This window comes from Amaranthus tricolor, chromosome 8 (assembly GCF_026212465.1).
Source record: "Amaranthus tricolor cultivar Red isolate AtriRed21 chromosome 8, ASM2621246v1, whole genome shotgun sequence".
Classification (NCBI taxonomy): Eukaryota; Viridiplantae; Streptophyta; class Magnoliopsida; order Caryophyllales; family Amaranthaceae; genus Amaranthus; species Amaranthus tricolor.
In genome coordinates, this window is record NC_080054.1 from 26,240,711 (window position 1) to 26,258,361 (window position 17,651).

A 17,651-nucleotide genomic window follows, 5' to 3' on the forward strand; every position below is an offset into this window, starting at 1 on the left:
TTATGGATAAATATATCAACAATTTATGTTATACTCCGTTCGTTCCTATTTGATGGTCTCATTTTTCATTTCAAATTTTTTTATTTGTTGTAATAATTTCTCTATTTATATCATAATTTCTGGACATAATTAATATTAGTCACTCTAATTTTAATATACTCCTACAATATTTTTTTTAATATTTATGATCCTCTATCATTATTTATACATTTTTTAATACTTATAGTTTTCATATATTTTACAATAACTTTATTTTAACATTAATCATTGTTGTCCTATATTTTTTCATTAATTTTATTTTATGTATATTTTTAATATTTATGATTTCTACTTTTTCTTAATTAACTTTATTATTTAATAAAATAATATCTTTATATCTAAAAGATTAAATTTTTTAATTCTCATAAACATTTGTCATAAGAATATCAAATATAGTAATAAATAAAAAGATTCTTTAACCAACAAAACTAATTGAACCAATTAAAAAAACATCTTTTCCCAAAATATTGTAATTTAAGAAAATAATTCTCATTTTACGTCAAAGGGAAAAATAATTTCCTATCTACCGTCCACGCCAGACAGATTTAAAAAAAAAAATATTCAGAGCAAACCGCCATCCTAGATGGCAATTTGGTAATTTTACCAAACCGCGGTTTACTTTATTCTATAATTTAAAAAAGCAACAAAAATGTTGAAAATGTGGGGCGCATGTTTTGATCCTACAACCTCACAACTTAGCAACTTAAGTGCTAATCAGTGAAGCAAAGGAACTTCTATAAAAAAATAATACCTACACACTAATTTAAATTTGTATTTTGAGATGAGATAAATCTCAAAATTGTTACACGAAGCAAAAAGAATTCTACTAAAGTAAACCGCCATCTTGGTATTTTCATAACCAACTAAAATCGCCACCTTAGATGGCGGTTTAGTAATATTGTAATTTTTTTTAAGTACTGTATTAAATAAAACGCCAAGTGAGTTAACGTTTTATATTAGATTTACACCAAAATCGCTGTTTTAAGTGGCGGTTCTAGAAAAAAAAAAAGAATTCTCTTACCGGTCCTACGTGTACAGTAGATAGAGAATTTTCCCCTAAATTATAAATTATTTTCCTAAATTACAATATCTTAGGAAAAGATTCAACAATACGTTGGTAGAAATTTTGTCTTTATTACTTCAAATCAATCAAGTGAATTTAGATAAACTCTTCGCCATTTTCTACTGAATTCGAAATAATGACAAGGTATTGATAATGGTGGTTTAGATCTTGAGGCTGGTTTGAATGAGAATGAGAGTGATGGAGATGATGATGAAGGTATGCCTATCTTTGAGGCTTCTTCTCAATCAAGGTTTGAATTTAGATTTTCGTCATTGTTTGCTAATTTGAGTTGCTGTTAGGACTATTCTTTACTGTTGCTGGATAATTTCTTGCTTGTGGGGTGGTAGCTTACTATTGGAATTGTGATTGTTATGTTTAGTGTTTGAATTTGATACTGGATTGTTTTGGAACTGTACTTTGTAGAATGGTTGAAGTGATACTTTAACATAGGAAAGCTTAGAATCAAATCATTTGAATTTTTTCTTACGATCAGAATAAAAAGAGTTGAGAATGGATCTGAGTATCTTATCAAATTAGTTTGGTTTACTTTGTTTGAAGTAAAGTTGATATTACCAAATTAGGTTGATTATAGTTTTCGGTTCTCATAATGTTTAGCAAGCAGTGCTTTGATTTTATATCTAGTTGATTGTTTGGAATTGGGCGTATGCCTGGGTTGAATTAAAGGTAGTTTGCACTATTTTATTTTGGGTTTTTCTAGTGGTTTACTCTTGTAAATGGTGTGTATGATAAACCCAAGTTTTGGAGATTGAGAAATCAGAGATTGAATGTGAAGTTTGAACTCTTGTGTAGCCTTGCTAGAAAGAAACGCCGTGTGAGAAAGAAAATGAAAGTCAGCTTAGTTGATCAAACACAAAATCTATTTGAGAAATTAAGATTTGGCTGAGTCAGATTTTTGAAGAGAACTTGGATCTTGAGAAATTTACTTTGGTACTGAATCCTGAAAAAAGTTCCAAAGAACTAGCCTTTGTAGTGTTTTTCGTATTACCATATAGACTGTATGAAGAACAAATCTAATCCAACAACCGGATCAGCTAACGCTGAAAATGGCGCTTTATGTACTGGATTTATGATAAGAAATTGTTGTTGAATATTTGAATAGTATGTTTCTTTATAACATTGTGCTGTTTTTCTTTTTGTTGGGTGGATGGGTAGGTGGGGGAGAGTTGGGTTTCTGGTTTGGTAAAACTGGCTCTTGTTTACAGCAGACGTACAACACTAAAGATTGTGAACTTAAAAACTAAAGCTTACTACGATATTAACTCAAGTGGTCATGATCTTTATTCCTTCATTAACGCGACTTAAAACTGATTTTGATACCTAGGTTTGATCCATGGAATAAAAATGCGGTAACGGTTAGATTGCGGTAAAGAAACATTAATTCGGTGATGGGAGTGATGCAGTTATTGAAACGCCTAAATATCGGTTATCGGATCGTTGTTTTTGAAATCCTTTACAATGCGGCAAACACGATGCGATGCGGCCTTATTTTTACACTAAGGTTTGATTCATATAAAGATCATATGCAATTAGGGTCCCTAGAAACGTTATGCGAAGCTTGCTGAAGTTTCTTGACATATTCCGAGCATGTACATTACACATATTTCTCTCTTTGGTGATAAGTTTTTGAAATTGAACTGTTTCATGGGTTGCTTTTGTTGTAAATTGTTGTTGTGCATTGATTCTATTAAATTTTGTTGCCTATTCTCTTTTGAATTTATTTATGATCCTTTTTTACATGACTTCTTAGCCCTAAATCATGTCTTATATGTTTTCTAAATGGATCAGTTTCTCAAAACGTTGTGAATCTGTAAACACAATGGCATCTTTTCTTTGGTGGATAGTTGGCTTCTGTTGGGTTGTTTCTGGTGGTGAACAGCTATTACAAGATGCCCCACGGTTGTATCGGTACATTCTTACTATACTCTGCAGGCACTCTAAGTCAATAACAATCCCCACCGTAATCCCCCCTCCTCACAAAAGAAAAACTCTAAAAAAAGATGTGAAAAGTAGTGCAAAAGGCAGAAGGGGAGATTTTGATGCGAAGACATTTTGAGCATTTCACCATTTTAGGAGTTTGTGGTGATTGAATTCTATTAAGTTATTAATACCCATACAAGCTGTTGGATATTACTGATTTTTGAGAACAGAGAGATAATTTTTGGAGACACTTAATTGAGATTATTTCCTCCAACGGTTCAATTTGCTCCTTATATGGGATTTTGTATCAAGTTTTCAATTATAGCTTTGTGCCCTTTCTTAAGGACAGTAAGCTTGAGGGGTAGATTGGAGTCTTGGAAATTGTGAATTTTGTAGTGACTCCTGGAATTTTGGTGGGCCTACCTTTTGTAATTTATGTGAACTTTTTTTTGCAGAAACAACTATCTTTTGTGATTCATCTTTTCTCTTCCCTGATCCATTTTCTACTTTGAGGAGCATCCTGAAAACATCTCAAAGGAGAATATTGAGGATTTTTGAGAATGATAGCCCCTTCATATAAATGAGGGTTTCTTCGTGTTCTTTCTTGATGATTTTGTTTTTTGTTTTGTTTTGCTTTGCTTTTTACTGAAAAAATTGTTGGAGACTTAGGATTGATTGGGGTTTGTTCCTTTGAGAACTTATTTCTGTCCCCTTTCTGTTCCCATTTCGCATCAGGGGATGTATTGAGAACTGCAAGGGAGAATATTGAGGATTACCGAAACAGCCCAAACCAACGTAAACAATATAATAATATTGTCTACAAAGCATAGCGGAAGACTTATAGAAGTCTGGGCTTAATCCAACCTGTAGCTCGATAGCCGCACTAAACCAATATCAGGGTATTTAAAACTTTTTACATAATTAAGTGATTATTTACAAAACATTATAAAATTATTACAATTTAATTATACAAATATCTAATTTACAAAATATATTTCCAAAAGAAGTCCTCGCCTTGTCCGAAACACATAATACATGTAGGCATCCTTTTCACCACAGAGCTAACCTGAAAATGGATCTATCTCCCATAAGGGATAGGCCCTATAAAAGACTGTCAACAATTGAATTGTTGAGTAATCCAACAAACTACTATATTTTATATACAAGTCGTTAACAGACATCTTCAATTAAATTCTTTATTTGCTCAATTGGTAACTCTTTATAAAAGATTAACTTATTAAAACCCGAACTCTTTTAAAAGACCATTTGGTATCGACATAAATACGATTAAGAACCTTTGGTTCATAGTGAATCAAAGTACGGCTATAACTTTACAAGTTAATAGCGAAAATCAAAATGCGGCCATTACTTTACAAGTCAATAGCAAAACAATACGACAAATGAAACATGATTTCAGATGCGAAACAAACGAAACTTTATATACCAAACGTATTTATTCAAATCTCATATTAAAACAATGATATAACAACACTTAAAAATGTGGGAATATATGGATCGTCAGGAAGTAGGCTTGATCTAAATCCTGAGAACACGGGTGATTGTCATCACCGAAAATACGGTTCTTGCAAGAACGAAACGGGATCGGAGGCTCGAGACTGATCCGAATAACCATTACCTATTATCAAGCTATAGGATTTCACAATAATCCGGATATAAATATTCGTTGCCAATTCCAAAAAACGGACATTTTTCAATGTCGAACATTTCAATATAAAACGAATCAATAAATCACTTGATTTTCTTTGAAATCAATAACCATAACTCATTTTCATAGTACAATATATTTAAAAGTTCATATTTATAAAACTGTGAACATACAAAACATAATTTTGATCAAGGACTAGAAGCAAAGTCAAACGAAGTCAAAATCCAAAATTTCGAACACCAAAAATCAAATTAGAAAACCAAAGAACTTTATTGATGCATTTGAACAAACACCTTGTGTACATCAACTTATAACGCCAAAAGGTAACAATCCAAGCTCCCTTTTTCATCACCATCAATAATACTAAACAAACTCATACTATCTATAATTACCCAATAAAGAAACATAAAATAATCTTAAATACTTGATTAAAGAAATACCCAATTGAAATCCCAATTTGAACAATTAATCTCATGATTGGTTATTCTCGATTTTCATGACAGTCTGTTAGTATTTTGGTCATAACTCTCTCATACGAACGCATTTGGGGGTGATTCAAGTGGCTACGTGATCCTGACTCAGAGCTCTACAATTCTTATGAAGACACTAAAACCCAAAAACAATCAGAACGGCCCCGAAAATGGAAAAACAGAAAGCTTATTGTCGATTTTCATGACAGCCTGTTAGTATTTTGGACATAACTCCCTCATACAAACTCATTTTGGGGCGATTCAAGTGCCCACGCGACCGCGACTCGGAGCTCTACAAATCTTATGAAGACACTAGAACCCAGAAACAATCACAACTGACCCGAAAATGGCCAAAACAGAACGCTCAGTTTTTGGCAATATCCAAAATACTAAATTTTATACTAGAAACCAAATAACCCAATCAACCAATACTAATCAACACTAAAAACAATCCAATTACTAATTGAATTTATATACTCATCTTAAATTTAAGTTGATACTTAAATTTGAATCAAAGACCCAAATTGAATCTACAATTACTAAACTACTTTAAAACAATACTTAAATATAATAGTTTGTGAGTTACCTTTGAGCAAGATTAATTCCACACAAAATTTCAGAAAATTAAAACCAAGATCCACTTTAGCTTGTAAGTTCTTCAATAATTTGATGAACTTCAAATTAGCCTCCTCTTGATGCTACTTTAATTACCCATAAAAAGCCTAACATAAAACAATTAAATATCAATTTGAGGCCCTATTAGCCATGAAATTAATATACAAGTATGAAATCAAGAACACATAAAGAAATCTTACTTCTAACCCAAAAGAGATGGAGATGGTGATAGTACTAGATGTGTTCTCCTTCTTCTACAATGGAAAAGTAAATATCAATTTTTCAGATTGAGTTTATACTTTGGAAGAGGATAAATTTTCAGAAATTTTACTCTAATTGATAATGAAGGAGAAAGGGGAATAGAGTGTACAAGTTTATAGATAAGAAGGGGTTAGCTTGATGAATCATAAGTTACGTGGCAAAATTACGGGTGACTCAATTTCATATTCATACTTATTAAAGTATGAGATGGATTATATACCCATATTTTTCGTCGTATAATTTATTTTGTCCCCACAAATAATAAAACTAATATCTAAAAATCGTAGTAAAATTTTACTTTTAAAATGACAAACTCATTTTACTTATTAAAATAGTAATTTTTAACAAAGACATTTTTATAACTGTTTCAATTACCGATTACGAGACTGGAAGCCTTCTCCATGTGAATGATGTTGTTTTATTTCAACTATGTTTGTTCTATTATCAAGGGTTGGCAAAGGGTATACATCGATGATCTAGCTTTTCTATTATCAAATATGTAATTAATTATTTTAATTTGCATCTGTGCAGGCTAACTGTTTTCTATCTGGCACCTGATGTTTTCTTTGCCATATTTTGTGTTGTCTTGGTCTGTTTGATAGGGATTGCCCTATGTTGCTGTTTGCCATGCATTATAGCACTTCTTTATACAGTTGCTGGGCAAGTATGTTAGTCTCCCCTACACTAGCAATTAAATGCATATTTACTGTGAGGCCTTTGACCTACTGCATGTCTTTTTTGGTTTGGAAAGCAGAAAGCTGCCTTGGAAGCCGATCTTAGTGTACTCCCGAAATATAGATTTCAGATGTTAAATAATGATGAAAAACCTAGTGTGGGAGCTGGGGTGATGGTGTCAGTAGAGACTGGCTGTGGATATGTGGCAACTGAACGCGTTCTTTTATCTGAAGATGCAGTAAGTTCCTTTTCGATAGTTAGAATTGCTTGGATTTCACCAGAGTGAAGTTTTCTTATTAAATTTATTGTATACTTTTGTGATTGAGATATCTTTACTATAGCATTATTGCTTGAAATTGAATGAAAAATCTTTCTTCGTTTGTCTTTGTTCCCCTTTTCTTCCCTTCTTCTTTCGCTCACGGTGACATATTCTTAAATTTTTATGTAATGATTGACACTGGATACTTTCGATATGATACAAAACTGACCAAGCTTGAAAATTTATCATGAATCAAACATATTCTTGTAAACATTTTCGCTTAGTTTGCTGTTTGCCCTGTATGACGGTGACTTGAATGCGGTTGACAAGAATTCTAGCTCTGTATCTGTCTGAGTTCGTACGAGGATGGAGTGCTAATATCTGTCCGAGTTCGTGCGAGGATGGAGTGGAGCTTCATGGTCTACCATGCAATCACCACTTCCACAGAACATGCATCGTGAAGTGGCTTAAGATGAACGCGACATGCCCCCTTTGCAAATACAACATTGTCAAAGGAGCCGATGTTTGAGCATACTATTTATATCATCATCTTTTAAATGTACAGATTTCAGGTACAAATAAAAAAGAATTAGTGATGAATTTGCTTTTCATTTTGGTGCTTGATCTTCTTTATTTTTCCTGTTTCTTGCAGCAATCATTCTTTATTGAAGCTATTCAGCTGTTCCCACTGAATGTTCCCGCGTCAGCCTGTTTATTTCGGATTGGGTTCAAATTTCACGTACTTGATGAAAGAAAGATCTGTCGGTATCCTTTCGTTTTTCTTTCGATTGTAATTATAGTCGTATAGAAATAGAGGTACTCAAAAATCATGCGGGTTTTAAGTTTTGAAAGTCTTCGCAACTGACATGCAGCACGGCTCATTAGCTTATTTACTGTTGAAATGTCGCGATATTGTGTTCAGACACAAGTTATTTAATGTAAATACCTTGTTCATCTTCTGTTATTTTGAGCAAAAATATATGATCAGAAATAATTTACCATCTCCAGATGTTTAACTAGTAAATTTAAAAAAAAAAAAAAATCAAACTTGAAACGAATCAATGATTCAAATCTAAAAACTGAAAATGATCAAATTTGAAATTATATTAAATAAAACTTGAAAGAAAATTAATGATAAAATCAGACACAAACCTAAAAAAATTTGAAGTGCTATAACTTGACATTAAACCAAATCATTATTTAACGGTCTTGCTTTTGAATCTACGAAAATACATCTAAAACTGACTAATAACTGAACATATATTGATCTAAAATTGACTAATAAACGAACATATATCGAAACAATCCAATATTAAAATTGAACTAAAGAACAAATGCAAATACAAAGTTTATGAACCGAGTCGAACTCGATCCGAACCAACTCTAAATTAGAACGAATTTCCATAGATCCAAATTGCAAACCAAACCAAATCGTAATCAACTCAAAACTCGAAAAAATAATTGAATGCACACCTCTAGTTCACGTCTTAATTTGTGGTGAGCTTAGATGGCGTACAAGATCCGTATGCAAAGCATGGCCAGCCTATGTAAAGAGACCAAAGTTAGGTCGTAGAAAGTAGAGACAAAAGGTTGAAACAAATATCATGCCATTTGCTATAAGTGACAGCTATATATTTAGTACGAATATCCCCAAACCAAAATCACGTTAATGTCGGACAGCAGCCCCGTGCTGTAATAACCCTTTTCGTAAATGTAGTATCCATTACCTAATTACCTAAAACTAGCTTATTCCTCAAGTTACTTTTAATAAGGTAATTACCTAATTACCCCTTCATAAACCAATTATCCACAACTACCAGTTCATTGCAACTTGCAACTATTCTGCGCTCCAGGACTAGTGAACATAATTCGCTGGTTAGTTTGTTTTTTGGATTCACTATTCGCTCAAAATGACTCAAAAATAGCCTAAAATCGACCATAAATCGCTTTTTCAATTTGAGAATCACGACGGAATCGGCAAATCATATGACACTGTCTACTGTCTAGGATCATGGTTAAAATCGACAATTTTAGGAATATCAAGACAGCAGCGGTCCTTCCATTTCCTCTTGTTGTAAAGATAAGGAAAATTCAAAGGAATCATGAAAAAATATTGTTCAACATGCTCAAGTTCGATAGACATGAGTATTACTAAATAAAAACGAGAACAATCCTTTAAAAAATAAGCTCAGCAAATATAAGTAGAAAAGAACAAAGCTTTGAAAAAACAACTAAACCAAGAACAGCATATAGTTAATTTTACTTTCTGAGCATAATAAGGCGTTTGAGCTCCATTTGAAATTAAACAGCTGAAGTTACACTAGTATGAAAAAGAAATTTACCTTATACGCAATAATATGTGCCACGGGAAGACCCTGATTACCAGATTCTGCCAATATAGACAGATCACCAATGAGATCTAAGACTTTATGGCGACACGGTTCATCAGGAAAACGCAGTGGTGAATTTAACCAACCTTTCGAGGCACTGCAAAAATAAAATTCGAAAACTTAATCAAGTAAAGTTTAAAATCTCTAAATAAACCCATGCCACAAGAACGAGAATATCATTCACTAGTAGCCAATCTACAGAATTCACATAGTCCCTTGCCTTTATAACAAAAATTCTAGGATGTCATTTATGGGCATTTTCCCACGAAATTTGCCCCATTTTTCTTTTTAGCCTGTCCCACCAAATTTGCTTCAATTCTATTTCTAGCCATGACTCACTCTTTCTTTAATTCTCATTCACACAATTAACTGACCTTTGCATCTCATCCCCACATTTCTCTCGCTTTCCTATAAAATACCACCTTAACCCACTTTTCTTGATTTGTTCACCGATTGCCTATGGAACATGTATGAGGGAGCACATTGCCCCATCATCAACAACGTGGCTTCCGTGTAACCAAGGTAAGTGCATCCATATTTGTGACCAATCTTTAGGCTCCCTGAATTTTCCCTCACCTTCCTTCCATCTCATTTTCTCTTTCTTCCACTTCACTTTCCTTAACCTGTAAAATGTATGCATTTGGGAAGGTTAGTTCCATATTGATGGTGATACTCTTAAGTGAAGGATCACGCAGTTTGAACCTTGTAATCACAAAGAGGTGGTTTTTGAATGACCCCTTGATTGCAAACACCAAACTCCTTTGTGCCCATGGGTTTGCCTCATCACCTAAAAAGGCTCACATTTGTTTTACTTAGTGGGCTGTGGACCAAATATATGGGAAAAAATAACGTAGATAGCTTTACATTAATAAGAATCTCACATTGTTTGAATTAAACAACACAACTTTACAAAATTAGAGGTTACTCAACTTATGATAAGGATGTTTTTTCATTGCTAAAATTTGTTTTGCAAGCAACATTACATCACCTATTAGCATTAGTTTACAAGAAAGTCATAGCGAAACAACACATTTGGGCTTGCTCAATTACTTGCTCGAAAAAGCAAGTGTGCTCAATCTCTTCTAGTAGTTGTGCTCAAACGAGCGAGCAACATGCAAGAATGGTCCGAGCGCCTTCCTTGCTCAAACGAGTACACACTTCTAGACTTATGTCACACTTAACGTATGTAATGTCCATGAGATTTCCTTTGATAATCTAGATATCCAACAGTCCTCCCCCATTCAAGGTACTGAACTAGGTAACTATATACAACTAATGTAGTAGGTCAGAGAGCGTAGTGAACTAGATATCAGTTCCTCATTAGCAAGAGTACAAGACATGAATGCACATGTGATAATGTGAAGAGGTGAAGTCATGCTCAGTCTTTAAATGTGAAGAATACAAAGTTCTACATTTCCACAAGGTTGCAACCAAGACCATAGCAGAAAAATACGATAACGGAACGGTAATGTGATAACGAAAGTGATGCGATTATCGTAACACCTAAATATTGTTCAAAACCATAAGATTTGTTTCACCTTTACAACGCGGGAAATATTGATTATTTTTTTTTTTTTAAACTTTGACAATGCAGTTGACGCGGCGCGATGTGGCCTTGTTTTTACATTATGACCCAGACAAAAGCATTCATTAGCTTTAGAAACATAGCTTTCCTAATAAAATGTAGTGAAACATGTTTTCCCCATGAGCTAGGAAAAGGAACAGCAAAGGAACACGAGGATTCAGCCAACCACAGAATCAAGGATACTCAATAAGTTAGCCAACTCCAACTCAAATTCATAAAGATCCCTCCAAAAATGAAAAATTTAAGTCCACTAGGGTTTAATAAACAATAAACATTCTATAAAGCAAGGGGAAAGGTTACTAAAAGGCAGACGAGCAATCAATAGCAGCAAGTATCAAAGCACACTGATGATTATGAAAAAAGTCTCAATTCCGTGATACATTAACTCCATTAACAAAGCTAAGAGACTTACCTACAAACAATAGCATTTTCTAGTGAACCACCTTTTATGAGTCCCATTTCACGCATCTGCTCCACCTACCATAAGGATTTATATAGATCATAATCTGAGCTTATATTTGTCCAAATTAATAAATGTTGCATGGACAAAGACAGAAACCAAGTAACTTGTTACTTGTCTAATACAATAAACAAAATATCATAATGTAAAACCACTATAGCAAAACATGACTATACAAGGATTCCAATTACAAAACATGACTATAGATTCTAGTTGAGTGACACTTTAATTTACACAAGTCTAGTTAGACTGTCACATGTCATCCAATGTGACACAGTTACTTAGTAGTAAGCTAAAAAACTTTCAGTACTTAAGCATCGTTCTATTGGTATGCAAAAACATTTCAAAATATAAAACATGTTGAAGAGTCAATATCTTTTCCAAGCAGTAATTTATAAAACCAACCTGTTCATAAACACAAAAGGTTCTGGCAGACGCTATATCTGTTGCATAGAAAGACCTGTTAAAAACACCGGAAAAGAACCACTGGCAGCCAATGGAGGGAACCTGCAAACAAAGTGAATGAAACGAGTTTCAAAAGTGCTTTAACCAGAAAACTAATCCAGCTAACCATTCTCAAGAACCTTGAGATAATGATAGGAAAAAATATGGAACACAACTAAGTCATGGGGATCATATAAATATGAATATTTTTCAAACGTTCTATGGCCTTGAACTGAAAAACAATGTCCTATCAAACTTGGTAAACAAAAAGATCATGAATTTACTTCACAGATTGGTATATCTGTGACACTTCTATTTCCAAATGTTGGGATAAGTTCCTGATCAAACTAAGAATTTCCAGACTTCAACAGAAGGTCAGATAGTCAGGTATCATGTCAACACAACTATCAACTACCCCAATGCTATTTATCCTGCTATCATGCAATGCAACATTCAAATATTCAAGGGATCAAGAAGTCGTAAATTAAGGTAGCATAATACCACAGTTTAATCATAAAAGACCTCATCTTAGTGGGAAATGTACTACATCACTATGACTTCCATGGAATGGAAAGAGAACATCAACTATAGAAACACAACCCAAGTGCTCATTATTAGAAAACACCAAAAAAGAATCAGATAGTCCAACAATAAGACATAATCAACCAAAAAATATCAGAGACAAAGAAACTGAGAAAAAAGTAAACCTCAGGGTAATTGATGCCGTAAGTAATCTGAATCTCCTGGGATGGAAATGCTGCAATAAAAGAGTCATTTCTCTTTATATGAATAGGAGCATTGACAAATGGCGCCATCTTCTCACACTTGTTTCCCTTTACATCAATAGCATCTTCCAAACCAACTTGTTCTATTGCTTCCAACCACTCCCTTGCTGAACCATCCAAGATAGGCACCTAATAGGCTAATACCATGAGAACGGTAACTCTTAAAAATTGAAGCTCTTAGAAGTTCTCATCTCAACTGATAAAACGTAAACTAACACGTTGTTTAATATTGTATAAAAGATGTCCATGAGAAGTAGACCTAATACTAGGACCAAGTTTAAGGCTGCAAAAGTTTCCATCACCTTTGACAATAATACTAGTATGATAATATTGGAGAATATCTTACCGCCATGTGAACTACTCTGACAAACCTCATATATAGTATAAATGCACAGTTGCGGCAGATTTGGTGGTTGATTTATCGTGTTTTGGAAATTGATCATATTGACACACATCGAAAACCCAATTCATATTGGTGATTGATTATCATGTTTTGGAAATCGATCATTTTGACACACATTGCTATTCAATGAGAAAAAACAATGATTTTGGTGGTTGATTTATCATGTTTTGGAGATTGATCACATTGACACACATTGATATTCAATGAGAAAACCCAATTGATATTGGTGGTTGATTTATCATATTTTGAAAATTTACCATATTATTACAAATTGCTATAATTTAGAAAACCCAATTGATATTGGTGGTTGATTTATCATGTTTTGGGAAATTACCATAATGTCACACATTGCTATACAATGACAAAACTCAATTGATTTTGGTGATTGATTTATCATGTTTTGGATGTTGACTATATTGTCACAAATTGCTATTCAATGACAAAAACCCAATTGTTCAAACAACCATATATGCCACAAGAGTAAGGATATCCAAAGAAAACTATATTGTCAAACATTGCTATACAATGACAAAACTCAATTGATTTTAGCGATAGATTTATCATGTTTTGGATATTGACTATATTGTCACACATTGCTATTCAATGACAAAAACCCAATTGTTAAAAAACTATATATGCCACAATAGTAAGGATATCCAAAGAATTACTAAAAAAACTATCATGAAATCAGACAAAGATACATAAATACACATACTAATATAAGAGAATAAGATGGAAAAACCTCGAGAATGGAATCATTTGCAATGGAGGGAGAGATCTCGATGCAACAATTATCAACACCAGATGCCTCTAAAGCGGAAAGCAGATGCTCAACAGTAGAAACCATGACACCATCCTTACGAAGAGTAGTACAAAGAGGCGATTCATCGACAAAATCAATGGAAGATGGGATAATATTAGAACCCATTTTAAAGTACCTTCCTGTTTTGGCAAGTTCAGGACATAACTTGACTTTAGTCGATCGGCTTGAATGTAGGCCAATCCCCTGCTTCTCTATAGATGTTCTTAGCGTTTTCTGAAGTTTGCCCGTCTGAAAAAAGGAAAAGAAAGAGTCAAATATTGAAATAAATGATAAAGGGGAAAGAGAGGAGTAGTGGGTGATTATCGTACTGATTTCCATGACACCATTGGAGATGATTTGAGAGCTTTCAAGCATGTTTTGGCCGTAGCACCGCCGGCGCTACCCATTTTTGTTGTTTTTCCGAACAGGGGTAACTGGTTGGCGTCATTTATACGCCTAGTAGCGGTGTAAACCGTAGACTAGAGACTAGACTATATTTTATTAATCACAAATTGTGAGAGACCATTTTATTTGAGACTATTTATAATTAGTTTCATTATATATTTTTTAAAATATTATAAGTAAGCATTAAGAATAATGTAAGTAGATATTTAAAATATTGAAAGTAGACATTAAGGATACAGTAAGTAAGCATTAAAGATAATATAAAGAGGCATTAAGAATATCATAAGTAGACATTAATCTTTAATGGGTTAGGCTTGAGATACATCATACATCTCTCAAAGAGACGGTCTCTCAAGAGACTAATTGTTTATTAATTTATACTTCCTCCGTCCCAAAATACTTACAACATTTATTTTCTCACGCGATCCAATGCTCTAATTCAATCCTTAAAATCCATAATTATCAAAAATTAGAAAAAATTGATATTAATAATCGTTACATTGAGATTAATCAAACAAGATTCCACATGATCATGTTTTAATTTATAGATTAAAAATTAATTACAAATTAAAGGGATAAGTGAATAGTGCAAGTATTTCCAATATTACCAGTAAATTAGAACAGAAGTAGCTAATTTTGTACAAAACTGTTATGAGACAACTCATATAAGAGGAGGTCTTAGTAAATAGTGGTGATTTATGGATTTCATAAATCACGCTTAAGTGGTAAGATTTGATAGAATGGAGTTTTGTGATTTTAATTTACCTTTTATAGTTTTGTTTATTTTATTAATAATCTTTTTGTCTTTTTATTGTGATTTATAAATCACGGTTAATTCACATAATTAGTCAATTTTATCAAGGTTACATTACAAGTGATTATTGTAAGCTATAAAAAAAATAATCTCTTTAAATCTCTAAGCTATATATTTAGTCAATAAGTATACATTGGATCAACCTAATATATATGGTCTCACTGTGAGACTATATTATTTGAAAATTTGTGATTTTACTATTATATTATTATTATTATTATTATTACTTTCTATTCACCCCGCTACTGAGGCAACATTTTAACCTTTAATATTTCTAATTATTTTAAATTAAAAATTATAAAAATTATTATTAATAATCATTATATTGAGATGAATCAAACAAGATTCCACATGACCATGTTTTAGCGTATAGATTAAAAATAAAATATTATCTCTATTCTTTAAGAAGTTCTCAAAATTAAAATGTCACTTTAAAATTTTTTTATAATATATTCTAATAAATTAAAGTTAAAGTTCGGAATTTGGTTTTATCACAGTTAGAATAAGTATTACTTTCTCTTTACGAAGGCCATGGGTTCGATTTGTCACCCAGTCCTCTTTTTGTCTCAGATTAACCCATTATACAAAAAAAATTTAAAAAATATAAACAAATTAAACTAAAAATTAACAAGTCGAGCAGACTTTTGCACACAATTGTTTTTCACCTTTATTAACAAATTTAATTTGTGGTCGGTCTTTTTTTTCGAACAAATTGTGTTTAAGTGCAAAAGTGTACAAATTAAATAATAATTAGGCTTGATAAACACTATTATTTTCATAGTCAATAACAATATCTATTCGGACTTGGGAGTGTGAATTTACTTTTAAGAGTGTGTTTGACTTGCAACAATTCTACATAATGGGAATTGTGAGTTGTACACTTTGATTATGCACAAGTTTCACATGCCCACACCCCACTAAATCAACCATTTCAACAAATCTTGAATTTGACACTTGTTTGAGATTTGAATTTTTTTTTTATTACATGTTCGATTAATAGAAAATGAAAATTATGTGAGAATTGAACTTAAAATTTTATATAGAAAATTTTTACTTTTCCTTTAATTGAAACAAAATCTGATTTTCAAAACTATGATCAATTACAAAATTTGATTGGATGGTTCAAAACAACATAAAGTGGATGGAGGATATGTTGATTTCTGCTCTCCGACCAATTAACTTTTTTCATGCTCATTTGTATTTATTTAAATGTACTTAATTAGCTTAATGATTGAGAATTCTCTATTTCAACCTTATTACATGAATTTTTTTTTTTTGAAAATATCTTACATGGATATTCAAATTTCTGCATAAAAGGTAAATTATCTCTTTTCTTTTCTAGCTAAGTCTATTATCTTTCATTGATAATGGCCACTACACATTCAACAATTAAGAGTTTTTATTTGTGCTTTTTATATGGACCAACATATTATTGCTAGAAAAGAGAGGGTAATCAACAAACTATTGACAATGTGTAAGAAAGATATTGTAAGCTTACAAATACGAAAAAATTACAATGATAAGGGAAAGGAAGATGATAGGTAACGAGAAAGTGTATCTTATTTGTTTACATGATAAGAAAAAGAACAAGAAAAGAAAATGAGTATTTTTCCTTTAAATATTTTCACTTCTAGAAATATTTTTTTTAACAAAATTTGTATATGTTTTCCATTTAAACTCCTCTTATCCAAATCTCTTCTGTTTCTTTTTGTTTTCCAAAAAAGAAATTCTTCGGGACTTTTCCTTTCAAATCTTTCTTCTTCATTTTCCTCAATTTCTCTCTATCCAAACACAATATAAGTAAATGGAGAACGTATTCTACATAGTAATATGTATACATTTAAGGGTTACAATACATTCATGAAAGGTTTACCTATCCTCTTTATACAGAGCGAGATAAGTAATAAAAGGCTCAAACATAATAAGAAAAGGCGTGCACTAAACAGAAAGCGAAACGAACGTTCGCTTGATCGAGCCCTTTAGCTCAATTGGACCATGTGCGAGGAAGGGGGCGACAATTTTAAGTTTGGCTTCGTCACTACTGAGCTCGAGGGCTAGATCAAGCCATGCTTCATGAACCAACTTTTTAAAGTCCTTAGCACTTTCTTCGTAACCACACGAAGTTCTATGAAAACACATTTCTTTGAACTCTTTCCACTAAGACTAATCTTTGTCCAACTCAATGAAGACATAAATCCTTTTTCCCATTTTCTATAACTCAATTAAGACTCTAAATTTGATTAAGTTAAAACTTTAATAAACCTACATATCAATCACAACACCATAATTTTGTCAATAACTTCATAAATAGTAATACATTTTAACTGAATTTTTTTAGTTTACACCATATAACTCAAATATATAATAATTTTTAAGTTATATAATACAAACTAAAAACACATAAAATATTAAATATAAGAATCTAATTAAAATGATATTATTCATATAAAAAAATAGTCTTTAATAATAAAGTATTTACAAATCAAGGGAACAATAGAGAGTTCATCATTTTCAACTCACCCCTTTCCCCTTGACCAGTTTACCACATTTATTTATTTAATAAATTCAATGTTTTAC

The 17,651-nt window shown here is 32.2% G+C and overlaps 2 protein-coding genes across 4 annotated transcripts; one reads left to right on the top strand and one right to left on the bottom strand.

Annotated features, from left to right (window-relative positions):
• Positions 1-941: 941 nt before the first annotated feature.
• LOC130821736 (E3 ubiquitin protein ligase RIE1-like) lies at positions 942-7,923 on the top strand. The gene is made up of 6 exons (XM_057687521.1): positions 942-1,352; positions 2,909-3,028; positions 6,584-6,716; positions 6,807-6,965; positions 7,639-7,776; positions 7,909-7,923. The coding sequence occupies exons 1-6, from the start codon at positions 1,321-1,323 to the stop codon at positions 7,921-7,923; spliced, it is 597 nt and encodes a 198-aa protein (XP_057543504.1). The 5' UTR covers positions 942-1,320.
• On the bottom strand, positions 3,935-14,392 carry LOC130821135 (probable UDP-3-O-acyl-N-acetylglucosamine deacetylase 1, mitochondrial). 3 transcript variants are annotated; one of them, XM_057686783.1, is made up of 10 exons: positions 14,185-14,392; positions 13,796-14,104; positions 12,573-12,779; positions 11,827-11,928; positions 11,374-11,438; positions 9,329-9,473; positions 8,460-8,529; positions 5,992-7,944; positions 5,763-5,898; positions 3,935-4,141 (listed from the first exon to the last, which is right to left on the bottom strand). In XM_057686783.1, exons 1-7 carry the CDS (start codon positions 14,260-14,262, stop codon positions 8,467-8,469), a joined length of 969 nt encoding a protein of 322 aa, XP_057542766.1. In that variant the 5' UTR covers positions 14,263-14,392; the 3' UTR covers positions 3,935-4,141; positions 5,763-5,898; positions 5,992-7,944; positions 8,460-8,466. The 3 variants fall into 3 exon arrangements, with proteins under 3 accessions (XP_057542766.1, XP_057542768.1, XP_057542767.1); XM_057686785.1 differs by having other exon boundaries at positions 3,935-4,106; positions 14,185-14,352; XM_057686784.1 differs by having other exon boundaries at positions 3,935-4,151; positions 14,185-14,352.
• Between the last annotated feature and the right edge of the window lie 3,259 nt (positions 14,393-17,651).

Bases quoted from the DNA above. Each gene is read 5' to 3' on its own strand.
- LOC130821736 (XM_057687521.1), top strand. From the start codon at position 1,321: ATGCCTATCTTTGAGGCTTCTTCTCAATCAAG. The intron at 3,029-6,583 runs GTACATTCTTAC...GCATCTGTGCAG, and splicing joins GATGCCCCACGGTTGTATCG to GCTAACTGTTTTCTATCTGG. The intron at 6,717-6,806 runs GTATGTTAGTCT...TTTGGAAAGCAG, and splicing joins TTTATACAGTTGCTGGGCAA to AAAGCTGCCTTGGAAGCCGA.
- LOC130821135 (XM_057686783.1), bottom strand. From the start codon at position 14,262: ATGGGTAGCGCCGGCGGTGCTACGGCCAAAACATGCTTGAAAGCTCTC. The intron at 11,439-11,826 runs GTTGGTTTTATA...TCCTTATGGTAG, and splicing joins CCTTTTGTGTTTATGAACAG to GTGGAGCAGATGCGTGAAAT. The intron at 9,474-11,373 runs GTAAGTCTCTTA...TTATTTTTGCAG, and splicing joins GAAAATGCTATTGTTTGTAG to TGCCTCGAAAGGTTGGTTAA.